The sequence below is a fragment of the Melospiza georgiana genome, chromosome 21, assembly GCF_028018845.1.
Source record: "Melospiza georgiana isolate bMelGeo1 chromosome 21, bMelGeo1.pri, whole genome shotgun sequence".
NCBI classification, from domain to species: Eukaryota; Metazoa; Chordata; class Aves; order Passeriformes; family Passerellidae; genus Melospiza; species Melospiza georgiana.
The window spans coordinates 8,675,595-8,689,625 of record NC_080450.1 but is presented as its reverse complement, the minus strand read 5'-3'; the positions used below and the strand labels follow the sequence as shown (position 1 = coordinate 8,689,625).

Genomic DNA, 14,031 nt, shown 5'->3' with positions numbered 1-14,031 from the left:
ATCTGGGATGTAACCACATCCCCTCTGTCCCTTTGGAGACCAAGCCCAGCGCTTGGAGTGCCACCACTGGCACCTTTGTGCAGCCCCTCAGGAGATGGGTTAATGTGGGTGTCACAGGGGGCAGAGGAATGAGTGGTGCCAGCAATCCTGGTGCTGGATCCTGCAGATCTGTCAGTGACATCCCTGCTGCTGGGCTGCTGCCTCTGAGGAGAGCTGGGAAAAGCTTTTGTGACCGGGAGCAAGCGGGACGCTTAGCTTAACGTGAGTAATTAGTCCTGAGGTGTGCTAAGAGTTAATCTTGAGCTCTTCCTTACAGCCTGGAGGCGTTTTACCTGCAGCCACGGCTTTGGGCAGGGGTTGCAGAGAGCCAGGGATGCACAAAGGGTTGGAGCTGGGCTGGGGGATGCAGCAAAGCCAAATCCCTGTCCCTGGGGATGTGGCAACCCAGGCACTCTGATTCCTTACCCCTCCTGTCCCCTGCACCCCCTTGAAGCAGCAAAGCTTTGCACCTCTGTACACTGAGCCTGAATCTGTCCTCTCCCATCCTGGCTGTCTCTTGCTGACCTTGAGCAGTGTTGGGATGGGTTTGGGGATATTTTGCTTGTGCAGTGTTAAGGTGGGTTTGGGGATATTTTGCTCCAGCAGTGTGAAACGTTGACTCCATCCTTGTGCATTTTTCTTTGGCAAACCCTGCTCTTTTCATGGCTGGGAGCTGTGGCTGCTCCAGCCCAGCAAAGCCTTCACTGGAGCCCATAAATTATTCAGCACAGATTAACCTCTCTCCTGGTTTGGATTTTTTTTTTTTTTTTGTCTCTTCAAATTTCTGAGCTGATTTTTCTGCGTGTATTGATCATTGGCAAGGGATCACTGGAAGATTTGCCTGCATACACTTCAGCCAGTGGTTATCAGAGCTGTTCATGATTAGCATCTGTATTGATTGCAATGCAGCAGTGTCTGGAGGTGGTCTGGAGTGGGTCAGGAATGCTGAGGATCAAGAAGATGAAGGAGGAGAAGTAAGGCCCTGGTCAAAAAAGCTGGTGATGGAGGGCTGGGGGTGAAAACATGTTGGGAGTGTGACACCCATGTGTGTGCTGGGCACCTCTCCCTGCCCAGCAGTGAGGGCCAGGGGTGTCAAATGCTTCTTCCTCTGGTTCAGGGACTGATGTTAATCTGGAACAAAGATAAGGAGCTCAGGGAATCTGCAGGCTTCATCCCCAGCTCAGCTCAGCACTGTCCAAATGTCCCTGTGGGGTCTGAGAGTTTATTTGGGTTATGTTTTACTCACCACAGACTTTAAAGATCTGTGAATTCCACTGCCGAGTCCTACCCAGGGGCTATTTTTTCTCCTGTAGTTGAGCTAAGTGCAGGTATTTATTCTCCTTTGAACTCCCAGTGAATTTGTGACCTGCTTCTGGTGCCTCTGGAGAGGTAAGGGGTGAATCACAGGGTTATATGTTCCCTCCCAACCCAAACCATTCTGTATTTCTGTGTGCATCTTCCCAGAAGGAAAATGAACTGCAGAGAGCAGGGAGCCAGGAGCTGTTTTCTCTCTGAGATTTGTGCTGGGTGGGCAGCCAGCAGCATTTTGAGCCTTGTCTTGAAGCAGGGAGGGAAGAAGCAGAACCCCAAATCTGAACAGCAACACTTGATTCATGCTGAAGATCCCTGGTGCTGTGTTGGTAGCCCAAAAGTGCTTTCAGGGAGGTGAGAATCCAGGCCAGTGTTGGTGTTGTTGCTTGCTTGCTAGGGGAGGAGTGGGAAGTGCTTGAAAGCTTTGAGCTGGGTTGTTAATGAGGCAGCTCATGAGTAGATGGTGGAAAATTACAAGCAGCACTTTGGAGCAACGGCTGTGCCCACAAAAAAAGCTTTAATAAACCCATGCCCTGGGGTCAGGCAGGAAGGATCCTCTCAGCCTTTTTCCCTGGGAGGAGCAGCACAAGGGGCACTCCTGGATGCTCCAGCTCCTACCCTCATCCTTGAGCCATGGGAGTGGTCATCTTGGCATGTCCAGCTGCTTTTCTGGAGCTAAGGAAGAGGCTGGGGGAGAAGGGGCTGCAGAGCTGTGAGCTGCTGGGGAGTTCAGAAAAGCGCTGAAAGGTGATTTTCTCAATGGTCCCCTCGAAATTAACTGCTCATAAAGCAGGACAGAAAGTCGAAGAAAATGGGATTTGATGCCTCTTGGGGTCAGAGCTTTACAAAGCATTCTCGGAGCTTAATTGCTCCTGTGTCAAGTTCTGGACTCTTAATTCTAGTCCTGGCAAAGCGCTGGGTTTGCAGCACGTGCCTGTACCCTGTGCTGGCAGCCCTTTCCTTCTGTGGCCAGCATGTTGGGTGCTGAGCCACCCTCCCTGTGCTGGGGTGGGGAGGATGGAGCCTTGGAGCTGTGGTGGGCCTTGGCTCTGCTCCCACTGCCCCATCTCCTCTCAGTGCCTGGCACTCAGCGAGAGCTGTGATTTTCCTGCTCTTTCTGTGCTCACTGAGGTGTGCTCAGGCTGCAAAAAGGGCTGTTCAGATGGAAACACCATGTCCAGAAAGCACATTTCTGATTGTCTCCTGGCAGATTAAAGCCATCTTTCTGTCTCACATCTGTTCACATGAAAACCTGCGCCATGCCCAGGCTCTGGCTTCACTCCCCTCGCCAGCTGGCAAAACCAGTCCTGCTGTTGTGTGGGAGAGAAAGGAACTGCTTGTGGAAACAGCCAGAAGTGGCTGATTCCATGTGATCCTGATGGAGCTGCAGGGAAAAGCTGTGGATTGATCAGCTCTGCACCACTGGGGAGGAACCTTCAGCCTTTACCAGGTGCTCCTGGTGCTCGAGTCCAACCTGGCTTTGGGCTCTCCCATGGATGGGGCAGCCACAGCTTCTCTGGGCAGCCTCTGCCAGGCCCTCACCACCCTCACAGAGCAGAGATTTTGTCCTCCAAAAAAAGGATTTCTTCCTTTTTTGGGAGCTGCTGGAGCAGCTGGGACAGCAGGAGAGCAGCCCATCTGTCCCACATCTGCCCAGGCACTACCAGCACGTGAGTGCTCAGTTTCTGCTGCTCCCTGCAGGAATCCAAGTATTGATTTCTCCTTTCCTGGGAAGTTCCTTCATATTTGCTGAGTCTCTGACCAGAAAGAAGTGTTTGTTCTGGCACCGTCCTGGGCATCTCCAGGTCTTAGAAATAAATAAAAGGATTACTGAACTTCCTCCCTGGATGGGTAGGGCTGTGTCATAAAAGATCAATGATGGACCAGAGAAACAGTCCAGGTGCACTTTGCAAAAGTGAAACCATTTCAGCTGCTGAAATTGGCTGGAAATCCTCATTCCAGCAGGGAGAGAGCTGAGGGCAGAAGGCAGGTGGTAGGATATTCATTTTGTGGGCTTAGATTTGCACTTGTTGGTTGTGATGGGGTTGTCACAGACCCCTGGGAGCTGCTCAGGCCTGGCTCTGGCACCTTTAATCCCTGGATAACATCCCTGTGCCTGCTGGGCTCTTGCAGCTGAGGGAGCAGTGAGAACAGGATCCCTGCTCTGTTCTCAGCCTTGCTGATGGCACAGATGTGGGCAGAGAAGATGCAATTAAACATAATACAAAATATTGGCCCAGGCTGCCAGGAGATGCCCATGAGATCCATTTAGTCCTGGACTTCTCAGCACCAGGAGTGATAGTGCAGAAAGAAACGTTGGGTTAATTTGAAAATAGGTCAATGGGATGTAAAGATAACCCTGCAGTCATCTGACTCCAGAGCGCCTGCACCATGCCCAGGGAGGGGACGGTCCCCTGGCTGATTAAAGTACCTCTGAGAGGAAAATAGCAGGACAAGAAGCTGCTGGAGACTTATTCTGGAGTAGGCACAGCTGGTGGAGGCAGCTGGCGGAGAGGTGAGCTCGGCATCCGCTTGGATCGGCGCCGCTCCGGCTGCTCCCTCCCAGAGAGGAGCCAGGGCTCAGCTGATCCAGGATTTGGGATGGGACAAAGCCCTGGATCACCAGCCAGAGGTGCTGAGCTGGTCACCACCCACGGCTGGTCTGGGAGGGGAGGTTTCCCCAGCAGATCCCCGGGCTGTGCTGGCGGCGAAGGCGGCGTTTGCGCTCATCAATTTTATTTGCGTAATTTCAAGCGCCATTAATAGTACATGGCACGAGGAAAAATCAGGGAAATTGCACTCCAACCATGAGTGAAATTGGGTTTAGTAGAAAATTAGTTGACTTAACTGGCAAATGATGAAAGCCTGAATAAAGAATGTTTAAATAAGGAGGAATAAAAAAAAAAAATTTCTCCCCCCCGCCCCCATCTCAGAGGTGCAGGCTGGATTTGCATGAGTGGAATATTAAAATCAGTGGTTATAAAGTGTTTAGGGAGGATAAGGGGGGTAAATGGAGAGATGTTCTGCTTAAAGCACTGCTCCTGCTCTCAGAGCTATTCCAGCCACACAGCCATGGCACAGGGAGTATAAATGGATGTGGCAAGTCCTGAGCACCTGGAGAGGGGATGTGTGGCAGATTGTGGCGCTGATGGGAGCTGGGAGAGTCAGACCTGCTCTTCCCAACTGGTGGGAACTTTTTTGGAGGCTTCAGTATGAGTTACACTAATTGCTGCCTCCTGCAGCCCCTCGTCAAGCTTGGTTAGGTCTTCCTTAAATTACAGATTATTTTGTAGTGCAGTGGCTTGTGTGACATGTACCAGCTAGAGGATGGTGTGTGCTGCAAGCACAGTGTAATGGTTTGGGGATTTTTAGTTAAATACAAGCTTTATGGATTGGTTCCACCACAGTGCAGGTTGGTGTAAATCACTGTTTGTCTGATGACTGAGGAAAAAGCAGCACTGTGTGAGCAAATGTGTTGTTTAGAGTTCATCTCTACAAAATCCTGGCTTAAAAATTCCCCTTCAGCCTTCCCGGGAGACTGAGTCTCCTTGGTGCCCTATTTATTGTACCGAGGTGGCTGTGGGAGGTGAGAGCCTTTCTATTCCTGCCATCTTCCCAATCAGTCCTGTCGTGTAAAATTGTGCATAAAAGTGACAAAACTGCAACCTGTTCCCCCTGCGGCATCCCCGGCCAGGCTGCCCTGAGCTGATGCTGAGATTCCTTCTGACAAGAGCAATGAAGCAGCTGCAAAAGCAGCTCTTTGTCTTAAATTGAAATTCTCTGTTTTTCCTGGCTTTGGCCAGCGAGGTTGTTCCACATTTACACATTTTCTGGAGTCCCTGTCATGGTCAGGAGTTTGGGGTGACCCTGCACTGGGTCAGGTTGGGGATGAGGCTGGAAGAAGGATCTTGATTCTCAGTGCTCAAGGGCTTGGAGCTGCATTAGAATCATAGAAAAGTCTGCGTTCAGAGGGACCTTTTAAAGGTGTTCTGGTCCAAACCCCTGCAATGAGCAGGGGCATCTTCCATCAGGTCAGGTTCAGAAGAGGAGGGAGGTGTGGCCAGGAGCCAACCAAGAGCCCTTTATCATATTTCTTATGGTAAACAAATTTCTGGCTCTGTGTGGCTCCTTCTCCTTCTGTGGAGAACAAATCCTTGTGACAGTTGTGTCCCTTGGTTTTCCCTGGAATGGGAAAGTCATCAATTCCCTCTGGAAGCAGCCATGGGATTGAAAGGTGAAATGCTGAAGGGCTTGACAAGGGCTGAGGACCTTATGGAAATGCTCCTCAGAGGATGGACCCTGGGGCCATGGGTCCATTTGAGCTTCAGCTGAGGAACACATAAACCCCAGGTAGGGCTGGAAAGGGAATTGTCAGGTTCAGAAGGGAAAATGCTGAGAAATTGAGAGAACCAGTAAGAGAGCTCACAAAGTAGGAAAGATTCAAAGCCTGGGAGTGTAAAGCCTGACCAGAACTTTTATTCCTTAAAGAAGAGAAAATACCTACAGGCATGGTTGGGATGAATTCCCATCTCCAAATAGAGGTTTGGAGTAAGTGAAGAAGCCAGAAGAAAACAAAGACAGACGTCCTGGCAGGCAGGAGCTAAGGGTGAGATTTCACAGTGTCTGAGCTCAGATTTGTGAAATAAACCAGGAATTCCTCAGCCTTGTTGGAAGGACTGAGAACGGAATGGGACAACTGTGTGGTGGGAGTGAGACAGCCTGGGTGGACCAAAGCAGCTCAGCAGTTTGGTTTTCCATGAGGATAATTCTGCTTTTTGGGTGTGAATGAAGTTAGGAGGATGAGGAATTATCATCTTTAGGAGGAAAAACAAAATACAGGAGCATTAAAACTGCGGAGTGAATCAGCCTCTGAGCAAACTGGCACTGGGAAATCACAAGTACAAGCAACATGGATTTTTGAGAAACCTGCTGAAGCTGGAAGGTGTCACAGGTTTTTTTTTTTTCCTGAGAAGGAGGAAATATGGTCCAGACAAGCAGATGGGCTGTCAGGCTGACATCAGTGGTACACTTGGTGGAACAGCTTTGGAGAGAGGGATTCATCAGTTCACAGAGGTAATTGGAAATGGAAGGAGACACACCACAGGTTTAGCAGCCCTGTATCTTGCTGGATTAATCACATCTTGCTCTGGCAGCGAGGTAACTGATGGTCTTGATAAAGAGATTACTGTCAGTTGAGTTTATCTGGATTTTCATAGTGCATTTTATCCACTGGAGGAGGGCAGAGGGGCTGAGTGTGGCTGTTTGTAAGGAACTGGCTGGAAGCCCTCTGAGTGAGACCCAGGGCCCAGCTGCCCCCTGTTTTATGGAATTATTTCATAAATGGGACCAAAAGTGAGAAATATGAATGAAATGTGCCAAGGACAGGCATTGCCAGCAGAGTCAAGGAGAAAGCTGAGAGTGCTCTGGGATGTGGAGGGGAAAGAGTGGAATAAGAGAGACATTCCAGGGATGTGGAGCTGGGAACAGGGAGCTTTAGGCTCAGCTGGGAACCTTGCAGGCAGAGAGCAGAGGAAAGATGTGGCTTTACAAGTCTGTCACTGGTGTGACTGCAATGAAAGTAAACGAAATCTGGTGTCTTCAACAAGAGTGGTCCAAGGGAGGGTGTGTGGGGACTGGGATGCTGGAGAGCCCTGGCTGGGGATGCTGTGCCTCACAGTCCATCTGGGAGGAGCAGGAGCTCACCTGGAGCAGCTGCAAAGATGGGGAGGGACCAGGACTCTCCCGATCTTTGGCCTGGGAAATAAAAACTGGGGCGAGGAGAACCATCTGCCTCCCCCTCCATCAAAGAGGAGCTGTTTGATGGCTCAGCAGGGAAAGGAGTGTTTGTGCTGGGGGCTGATCCCTCCTGCTTCTCCCCAGTCACCTAGGGGTGCCTCCAGGACGGGGGAACTGCCCCCTGACCAGTCCTCTGCCTTTCGACCTGATTTACACCGACTACCACGGCCTCCAGCAGATGAAGCAGCACATGGGGCTCTCCTTTAAGAAATACAGGTAAGCAAAGCCTGCTCTTCATCTCCATTTCACTAATTAACAAGCAAAGATTAATGACCCACCCAAGGAGCCAGACCTTTTGATTTTACCTTTGATTTTTGCCTGCCTGGTGCCTTGCTGTGCCCCCTGCTGCCACAGCATGAGGCATTCTGAGCCTCAGGTATTTAGGATAAAACCTCGATAAAAGAGAGAGAGTTGGAGGAAAGACCAAACCCTGCATGTGCCTGCAGTGTGTTGATATGTGCTTCCATTCCATTCCTGCAGCCAGGGGAGGGTGAACCTTGGAAATTTGTAAGGAGCCCTATCCCTGGCTCCTTGAACATCAAGACAAATGTCATCATCCCCTGGTACATCACCAGCCTGGAAAATCTGCGATTTAATTTAGTGCTGATAGACCAGCTATTTATTACATTTTTTCCCATCTCTTCCACTATCCTACACAATTTTATTAGAGAGAAAAATGACAACCTCTGTTATTGCTTTTATTATAAATGCATTTGCTTTTGAATTCATCTTGTTTCGCTCTTCCCTTGCTTGTTGTTCCTCTTCTCTCCTCAGCCTTGTGCTGGTAGTGCCTGCCTCAGCATTCCCAGGATATTGGGAAAGGCATTAATAATAAACTTTTGGGAAGTTCATCTGCTGGGGAGCTGAGGGTCCTGCAAAGGGAAATTGTCCTGCAAGGAGGGAGCAGTGCTGGGAAGGGCTCCTTGGGATGCTGCTGCACCCTTTGTCAGGAAAATTAATCCAGAAATGCCAGAGGTTTATGTCCAAAAAGGAGACAGAGGAGTCCTTTTACTTTATTCGAATAAAGGGAGAGGCCATAGGTCATTCCCCTGGGGTCTGTCTAATTTTTGCAGGATGCAGCCTCCTTTTTACCCCAATTTCCTGGCCACATTTCCCTTCTCTCTTTCCCCACTGGCTGAGGTACTTGAGAGGTACAGATTTCCTGAAATGCCTGATACCCAAGATTCCACTCTAATGTGTAACACTCCCTTTTAGTTTTTAATTCTTATGGAATTTATGTTGTTTTTTTTTATTCTTATGGAATTATGGTTGTGTTTCTTTCATCTTTCAATATCCAATTTCATTTATCAGCAAACCTGCAGTTTATTTGTAAAAGCAAATATCTTTTTCCATTCATCAATCAATGGAATCCTTCCTGTTGTTTTTTTTTTTTTTTTTTTTTATTTCTCAGTGCTGGTTTTATGTACCAGCAGACCCACAGCTGGTTTGTAAAGAAAAATCCACTATTCCTCTCACTTGGGATCCACGGCCAACAGCTTCAGGAGCAATGAGCTGCATCTCTGCTCCCCTCCTGCAGCCCCTGCCCCTCACACTGTGGGTTCTCCTGCTGGCATGATAATGTATAACACTCCCTTTTAGTTTTTAATTCTTATGGAATTTATGGTTTTCCCCCATTGTTTCTTTCATCTTTCAATATCCAACTTCATTTATCAACAAAGCTACAGCTTATTTGTAAAAGGAAGTATCTTTTCCATTCATCAATCAGTGCAATCCTCGCCATTGCTTATTTTACCTCTCAGTGCTGGTTTTATGTACCAGCAGACCCACAGCTTGTTTGTAAAGACAAACCCCTCATTCCTCTCACTCTCTTTGGGGTGCAGATGGGGTTCCTGGGGACAGCAGGTGTGCTCAGGGGGTGTGTGCCCCGCAGGTGCCGTGTCCGGGTCATCGACACCTTTGGGACAGAGCCAGCCTACAACCACGAGGAGTACGCCACGCTGCGCGGCTACCGCACCAACTGGGGCTACTGGAACCTGCAGCCCAGCCAGTTCATGACCATGTTCCGTGAGTGCTGGAGCCCGGCGTGGCTGCCTGCAGCAGGGGCTTGACACAATCTGCTTGTACAAATGGGTGTGATGCTGTTGGGGGTCCCAGGATGAGGGAAGAGATGAGGATCTGACTCCGTGTCTCAGAAGGCTTGGTTTATTATTTTATGATATATGTTATATTAAAACTAAACTAAACGAATAGAAGAAAGGGTTTCATCAGAAGGGTAGCTAAGAATAGCAAAAGAAAGAATGATAACAAAGACTCGTGTCTCAGACAGAGAGTCTGAGCCAGCTGACTGTGATTGGCCATTAATTAGGAACAATTCTATGAGACTAATCACAGATGCACCTGTTGCATTCCACAGCAGCAGATAATCATTGTTTACATTTTGTTCTTCAGGCCTCTCAGCTTCTCAGGAGAAAAAATCCTAAGGAAAGGATTTTCCATAAAAGATGTCTGTGACAAGCTCTTCTGCCCAAGCTGGCCAAAAGCAGCTCTTTATATGGGATTCAGGGGTTTTGCAAATGGTCCAATAGCAAGGGTTAAAGGAAAGTGACCTATAGTCTTAGAGGGAGACAAGCAGGGGTCCAAAGGCAGAACAGGGGCTTCTAGCACAGTCACCATGACTTGGCATTTCCTGTCTTAGGCTGCTGACTGCCAGGGAGCCCTCGCAGGCTTAGGGCCTGCTACAGGTCGTGATGGTTTGTTTACTGATCTCACAGTGCAAAAACTACACAGAGGGGATTTCAGTATCAATCAAAATGAATGCACCTTAATTGAGTGCCCACAGTAAATGGGATAGAAGGGTTGGAAAGGAGATGCAGGATAGAGAGAGAGGAAGAAAAAGGGGGGGTGCTGGATGACTCAAGCATTCCATTTTCCCGGCTGTGTGAAGCCCCTCTGGCAGCCTAAAAACACCTCACTGTGTGAAGAGCAGCTCGAGTGGGTTCTGAAGCCTGGATTTCATAAGCTGCTTGGGTGGGGATTCAAGCTCCAGTTTCCTCCAGCAAGGCTCTGTAGCCAAGCTCATCTCAGGCTGTATCCCCACCCCTGGGGACATCCCAAAAAACATCTCTCCAGCCATCTGTCTCCTCCCCTTGGTGCCCACAGCTCACACTCCTGACAACTCCTTCATGGGCTTCGTGTCAGAGGAGCTCAACCAGACTGAGAAGCAGCTCATCAAGGCCAACAAAGTCAGCAGCATGGCCGTGGTGTATGGCAAGGAGGCCAGCATCTGGAAGGTGGGTGTCCTTGGGCTGCTGGAGACAAGCCAGGCAGGCAGGGGTAGGCACAGGCAGGGCTGGGAGGCAGCCCCAGCCTCTGGATCTCACCCTGAGCTGTGGAGGTGCAGATCTGGGTGTGTTTGTGGAGAACCATGCTTGTCCTGGTTCCTGGGGGAGCGATGGGACACATCCAGAGCCTCCCACAAACAGGGAGAGGCTGGTGGGACACCATTCCCTGCTCCTTGCTCTGGGTGGTGGTTCCTCCCAGCAGGCTCTGAGGCTGAGGATTTCATATTGATGATTTTATGTAATTAGCTATAATGATTGCCACTAATTAATTGCAGTGATTGCTGCATTATGATGGGGATAGTTTGTGTCTGCTTTCAAGCACTCTGTGAAAAGGGGTTGTGCTCCCTGAGCCTGGAACACCTGGGGGAGACCCACCAAAAACACCCCCCTGCATCTCCAGAGGGGCCGTGCATGCTCCCCCCACCTTACCCAGAGCTAGCCAGCTGCTTTTCCTTCCAGGACTGTAAATAGGAGCTAATTTTCATTGCCTCATTGTTGATTTATTTCTATTTTTCCCTCTGTGCACTGCCTGGGGCTGCTCCAGTTGCAGGTACTGTACCACACCAGCTGCTGCTGGGCTTTGCCTCTGCTCCTCTTCTCGGGAGAGAAAAGGTTTCTGTCAGACTCGACTTTGCCTTGACGTGGGCTGGGTCCTCTGGAGCTGCTGGGATTGATGTGGGTTGATGCAGTGGGGGCTGTACCTCCTCCCCTTCCCAGATTTCCTGATTAGCAGCTGCTAATTAGCAGGGATGCTTGTGGTGAGCCAGGTTCCAGCCAGGCTGTCTCCTCTTTGCTGGTGTTTGTGGGGTTTCCATCCCTGCCCAGGTCTGAGAACAAATGCCCCCTGCCTCTGCCTGGTTTGGAGTTCCCTAAAAGTCCTACTGAAACCCACTAAATCTCATTTTAGGAGAACAGCAACATCTTGTCTTATTTTTCTACCATTCCCCTGCCCTTTTTTATCCAGGAGTTTCCTTGGAGCTTAGTGAAGGTAATTTGGGAAGGCACTAAAGAGAGTTCAAACCCCAGAATGGACATTTCCCTCCACCCAGGGTGCTACAGGCATTTGCTGTTTTGAGTCAGAACTCACAAACAACATCAGTTTTTCCCCCAGACTGCATATATGGGGTCATTTATTGCTGGTTGAAGAGGCTGGGGCTCCTTGAGGCCAAGCTGATTGGCCTTTCCTTCCCATCTTGTACACTCCATGGAATAAAAAAGGGAATGGAGGAGTTTTTCCTTATTTTGAGTGATTTTGAGGTCTAGAAAGGCACAGAGCACCTCCATCTTCTGGAGCCAGGTGCTCATTTACCAGCCTTGGACCAAATACCCTCTCCAGAGCAGGGTGTTTTTGACATTTAGAAACATTTCATTAAACCTCCCTTCCCTTTATTTCTCATTTCCTACCCCTCTGAACTTCTTGCCTCTGGCTCACAATAGGAGCTGAAGTTTTAATAAGCTGGGAAAGCCTTAGAGCCTTGGAGGATTCCTGAGATCCGTGGCTGAGGGCAGAAATTCAGCATTTGAGGAGGTTTTAAGGCAACATACAGAGTTTTCTCAAATTCCCCATTTAGAACTCCTTATTCCCCCTGGTCTTTGCTCTTTTGGGGCCGTTGCAGCACTGGAAAATCCAGAATCCAAAGGATGGGCCCTTTGTGGTTTTTTCAAGCAAAAAAAACTCTCCAGTCAAGAAATTGTTAAAAAGAAAGGCTGCTTTGGAGCAAAAGGAGGGAGGCCTCTAAGAGAAGAAAATTGATGACCCCTTTCATTTTCCAGGTAGTGAAACGGGATTAAATCTGAATGAGAAAATCCTTGGAACTTGTTACTTGGAATAAGAGGCTATTAGCAAGCTCAGGCTCCTTCTTAGCCCTCTGAAGCCTTTAATTCAGCAGTTCCAGAGTGGAAGCTGCCCTTGGAGGGGACAGGGGAGGCAGGAACCTGATGATCAGAGTGATGGATCCTGCAGCCATTGGGGCTCTCCAGGAGCCTGGGGCAGTCCAGGATGTGTTTCCAAGAAATGAAGAGGGACAGGTGGGGATTTTGCACTGCTGTGGGTCTGCCTGAAGCATGGCAGGTGCTCTGGCACAACAGTTTGAGAGTTAACCCCCCTCCATAACCATGGGGAGGAGGTCAGACCCATCCTTTGGTGTAGTTCACATGTCTGCCTTCCTCCCCAGGGCAAGGAGAAGTTCCTGGCCATCCTCAACAAGTACATGGAGATCCATGGCACTGTTTATTATGAGACACAGAGGCCACCTGAGGTGCCAGCATTTGTCAAGAACCACGGGCTGCTGCCCCAGCACGAGTTCCAGCAGCTGCTGAGGAAGGCAAAGGTGGGTGAGGCCGTCCCAGGACCCTGTCCCCCATTACCTGTGCCCCTCCCAGGCCTGCAGGCACTCCCAGCTGGGATAATTAACCACGAGGGATAATTAGGCAGGAGCCAAGCAGAGCACATTTCAGATCAAGATGTGTCTGAGGAGTTTCTCCTTGCAGACTGTCCAGGGGTCCACAGGCAGAGTGCAAAGTTTCCTTATTAATTCATTTATTGCTGAGTGGGGTGGGTTTTGTTTTTGTTTTTCTTTTTTCACCTTATAGCTGTGATAAAAATAAACCAGATTCTTGCAGTGTGTGGGTGTGGGCACATCCCTGTTGCCTTCAGCTGCTGCCTGGGGGAAATATTCCTGATTTACCAGCCTAAACAGCTGTGGCAAAGCAATGTTGTTCCATGCAGGGCCAAAGTGATGGCTGTAACCACCATGGGGGATCTTGCAGCTCCTGGAAACTCCATGGCTGTGCAAAGTGGGCTGTGGTTGATGGAGTGGGGTCGTGCATCCTGGAAAAAGGAGATTCAGGGGTGACCCCATCACTCTGCAGAGTTCCTGAAAGGTGCCTGTGCTCAGCTGGGGCTGGGCTCTTTCTCCAGGCAACACTGACAGAACCAGAGCACACAGCCTCAAGCTGCACCAAGGGAAATACAGGTTGGATATCAGGGAAAATGTTTTTCACAGAAAGAGTGATAAAGTTCTGGAATGGCTGCTCAGGGAGGTGGTGCAGTCCCCATCCCTGGGTGTGTTTAACAAAGCCTGGGTGTGGCACTGGGGGCCAGGGTTTAGTTAAGGTGCTGGGGCTGGGTTGGACTTGATGATCTTGAAGGTCTCTTCCAACCTAGTCGTTCTATGAATTCTGTGAAAAGGGGGAATTTTCATCATAACTTGTTGAACCCCTTTAGAGAGTTGGTGTGCAGGAGCAGAGCAGCAGAGAGGGGAGGGGATGTTGGTGGGTTTATCTGGGAGGTTTCCCTGTGGGGAAAATCACTCAGTCTCATGGCCTCTCGCTGGTCAGAGTGACTCTGAGATGCGTTAGAAAGTCTCTTTTCCCAGCCCAGTGCTTGAAGAAGGAGTCAGAGCTCTTCAGTTCTTGGTCTCAAGGTTCCTTATCTATAAAATATTTTCTCCTGTCCTGCTGAGGTCCTTCATTAGGACAGTTCCAGGCACTCTGCCTGCCCTCGGGGCAGTGTTATGTCTTTATACTAAAAACTACATATACAATGTTTACAATTACTTTCCAATACCTATCACCTATGTTA

General features: G+C 49.4%; 1 protein-coding gene across 2 annotated transcripts in view; it reads left to right on the top strand.

Moving 5' to 3' along the window:
* MGAT5B (alpha-1,6-mannosylglycoprotein 6-beta-N-acetylglucosaminyltransferase B) overlaps window positions 1-14,031 on the top strand; it is an 82,022-nt gene that overhangs the window by 53,218 nt on the left and 14,773 nt on the right. The window contains exons 9-12 of one of the 2 annotated variants that reach the window (XM_058038550.1): window positions 7,231-7,362; window positions 9,038-9,171; window positions 10,267-10,397; window positions 12,623-12,778. In XM_058038550.1, the coding sequence (XP_057894533.1) occupies window positions 7,231-7,362; window positions 9,038-9,171; window positions 10,267-10,397; window positions 12,623-12,778 (553 nt within the window). Of the gene's footprint in view, window positions 1-7,230; window positions 7,363-9,037; window positions 9,172-10,266; window positions 10,404-12,622; window positions 12,779-14,031 lie in introns of both variants that reach the window. The other variant, XM_058038549.1, reaches the window with a different exon arrangement.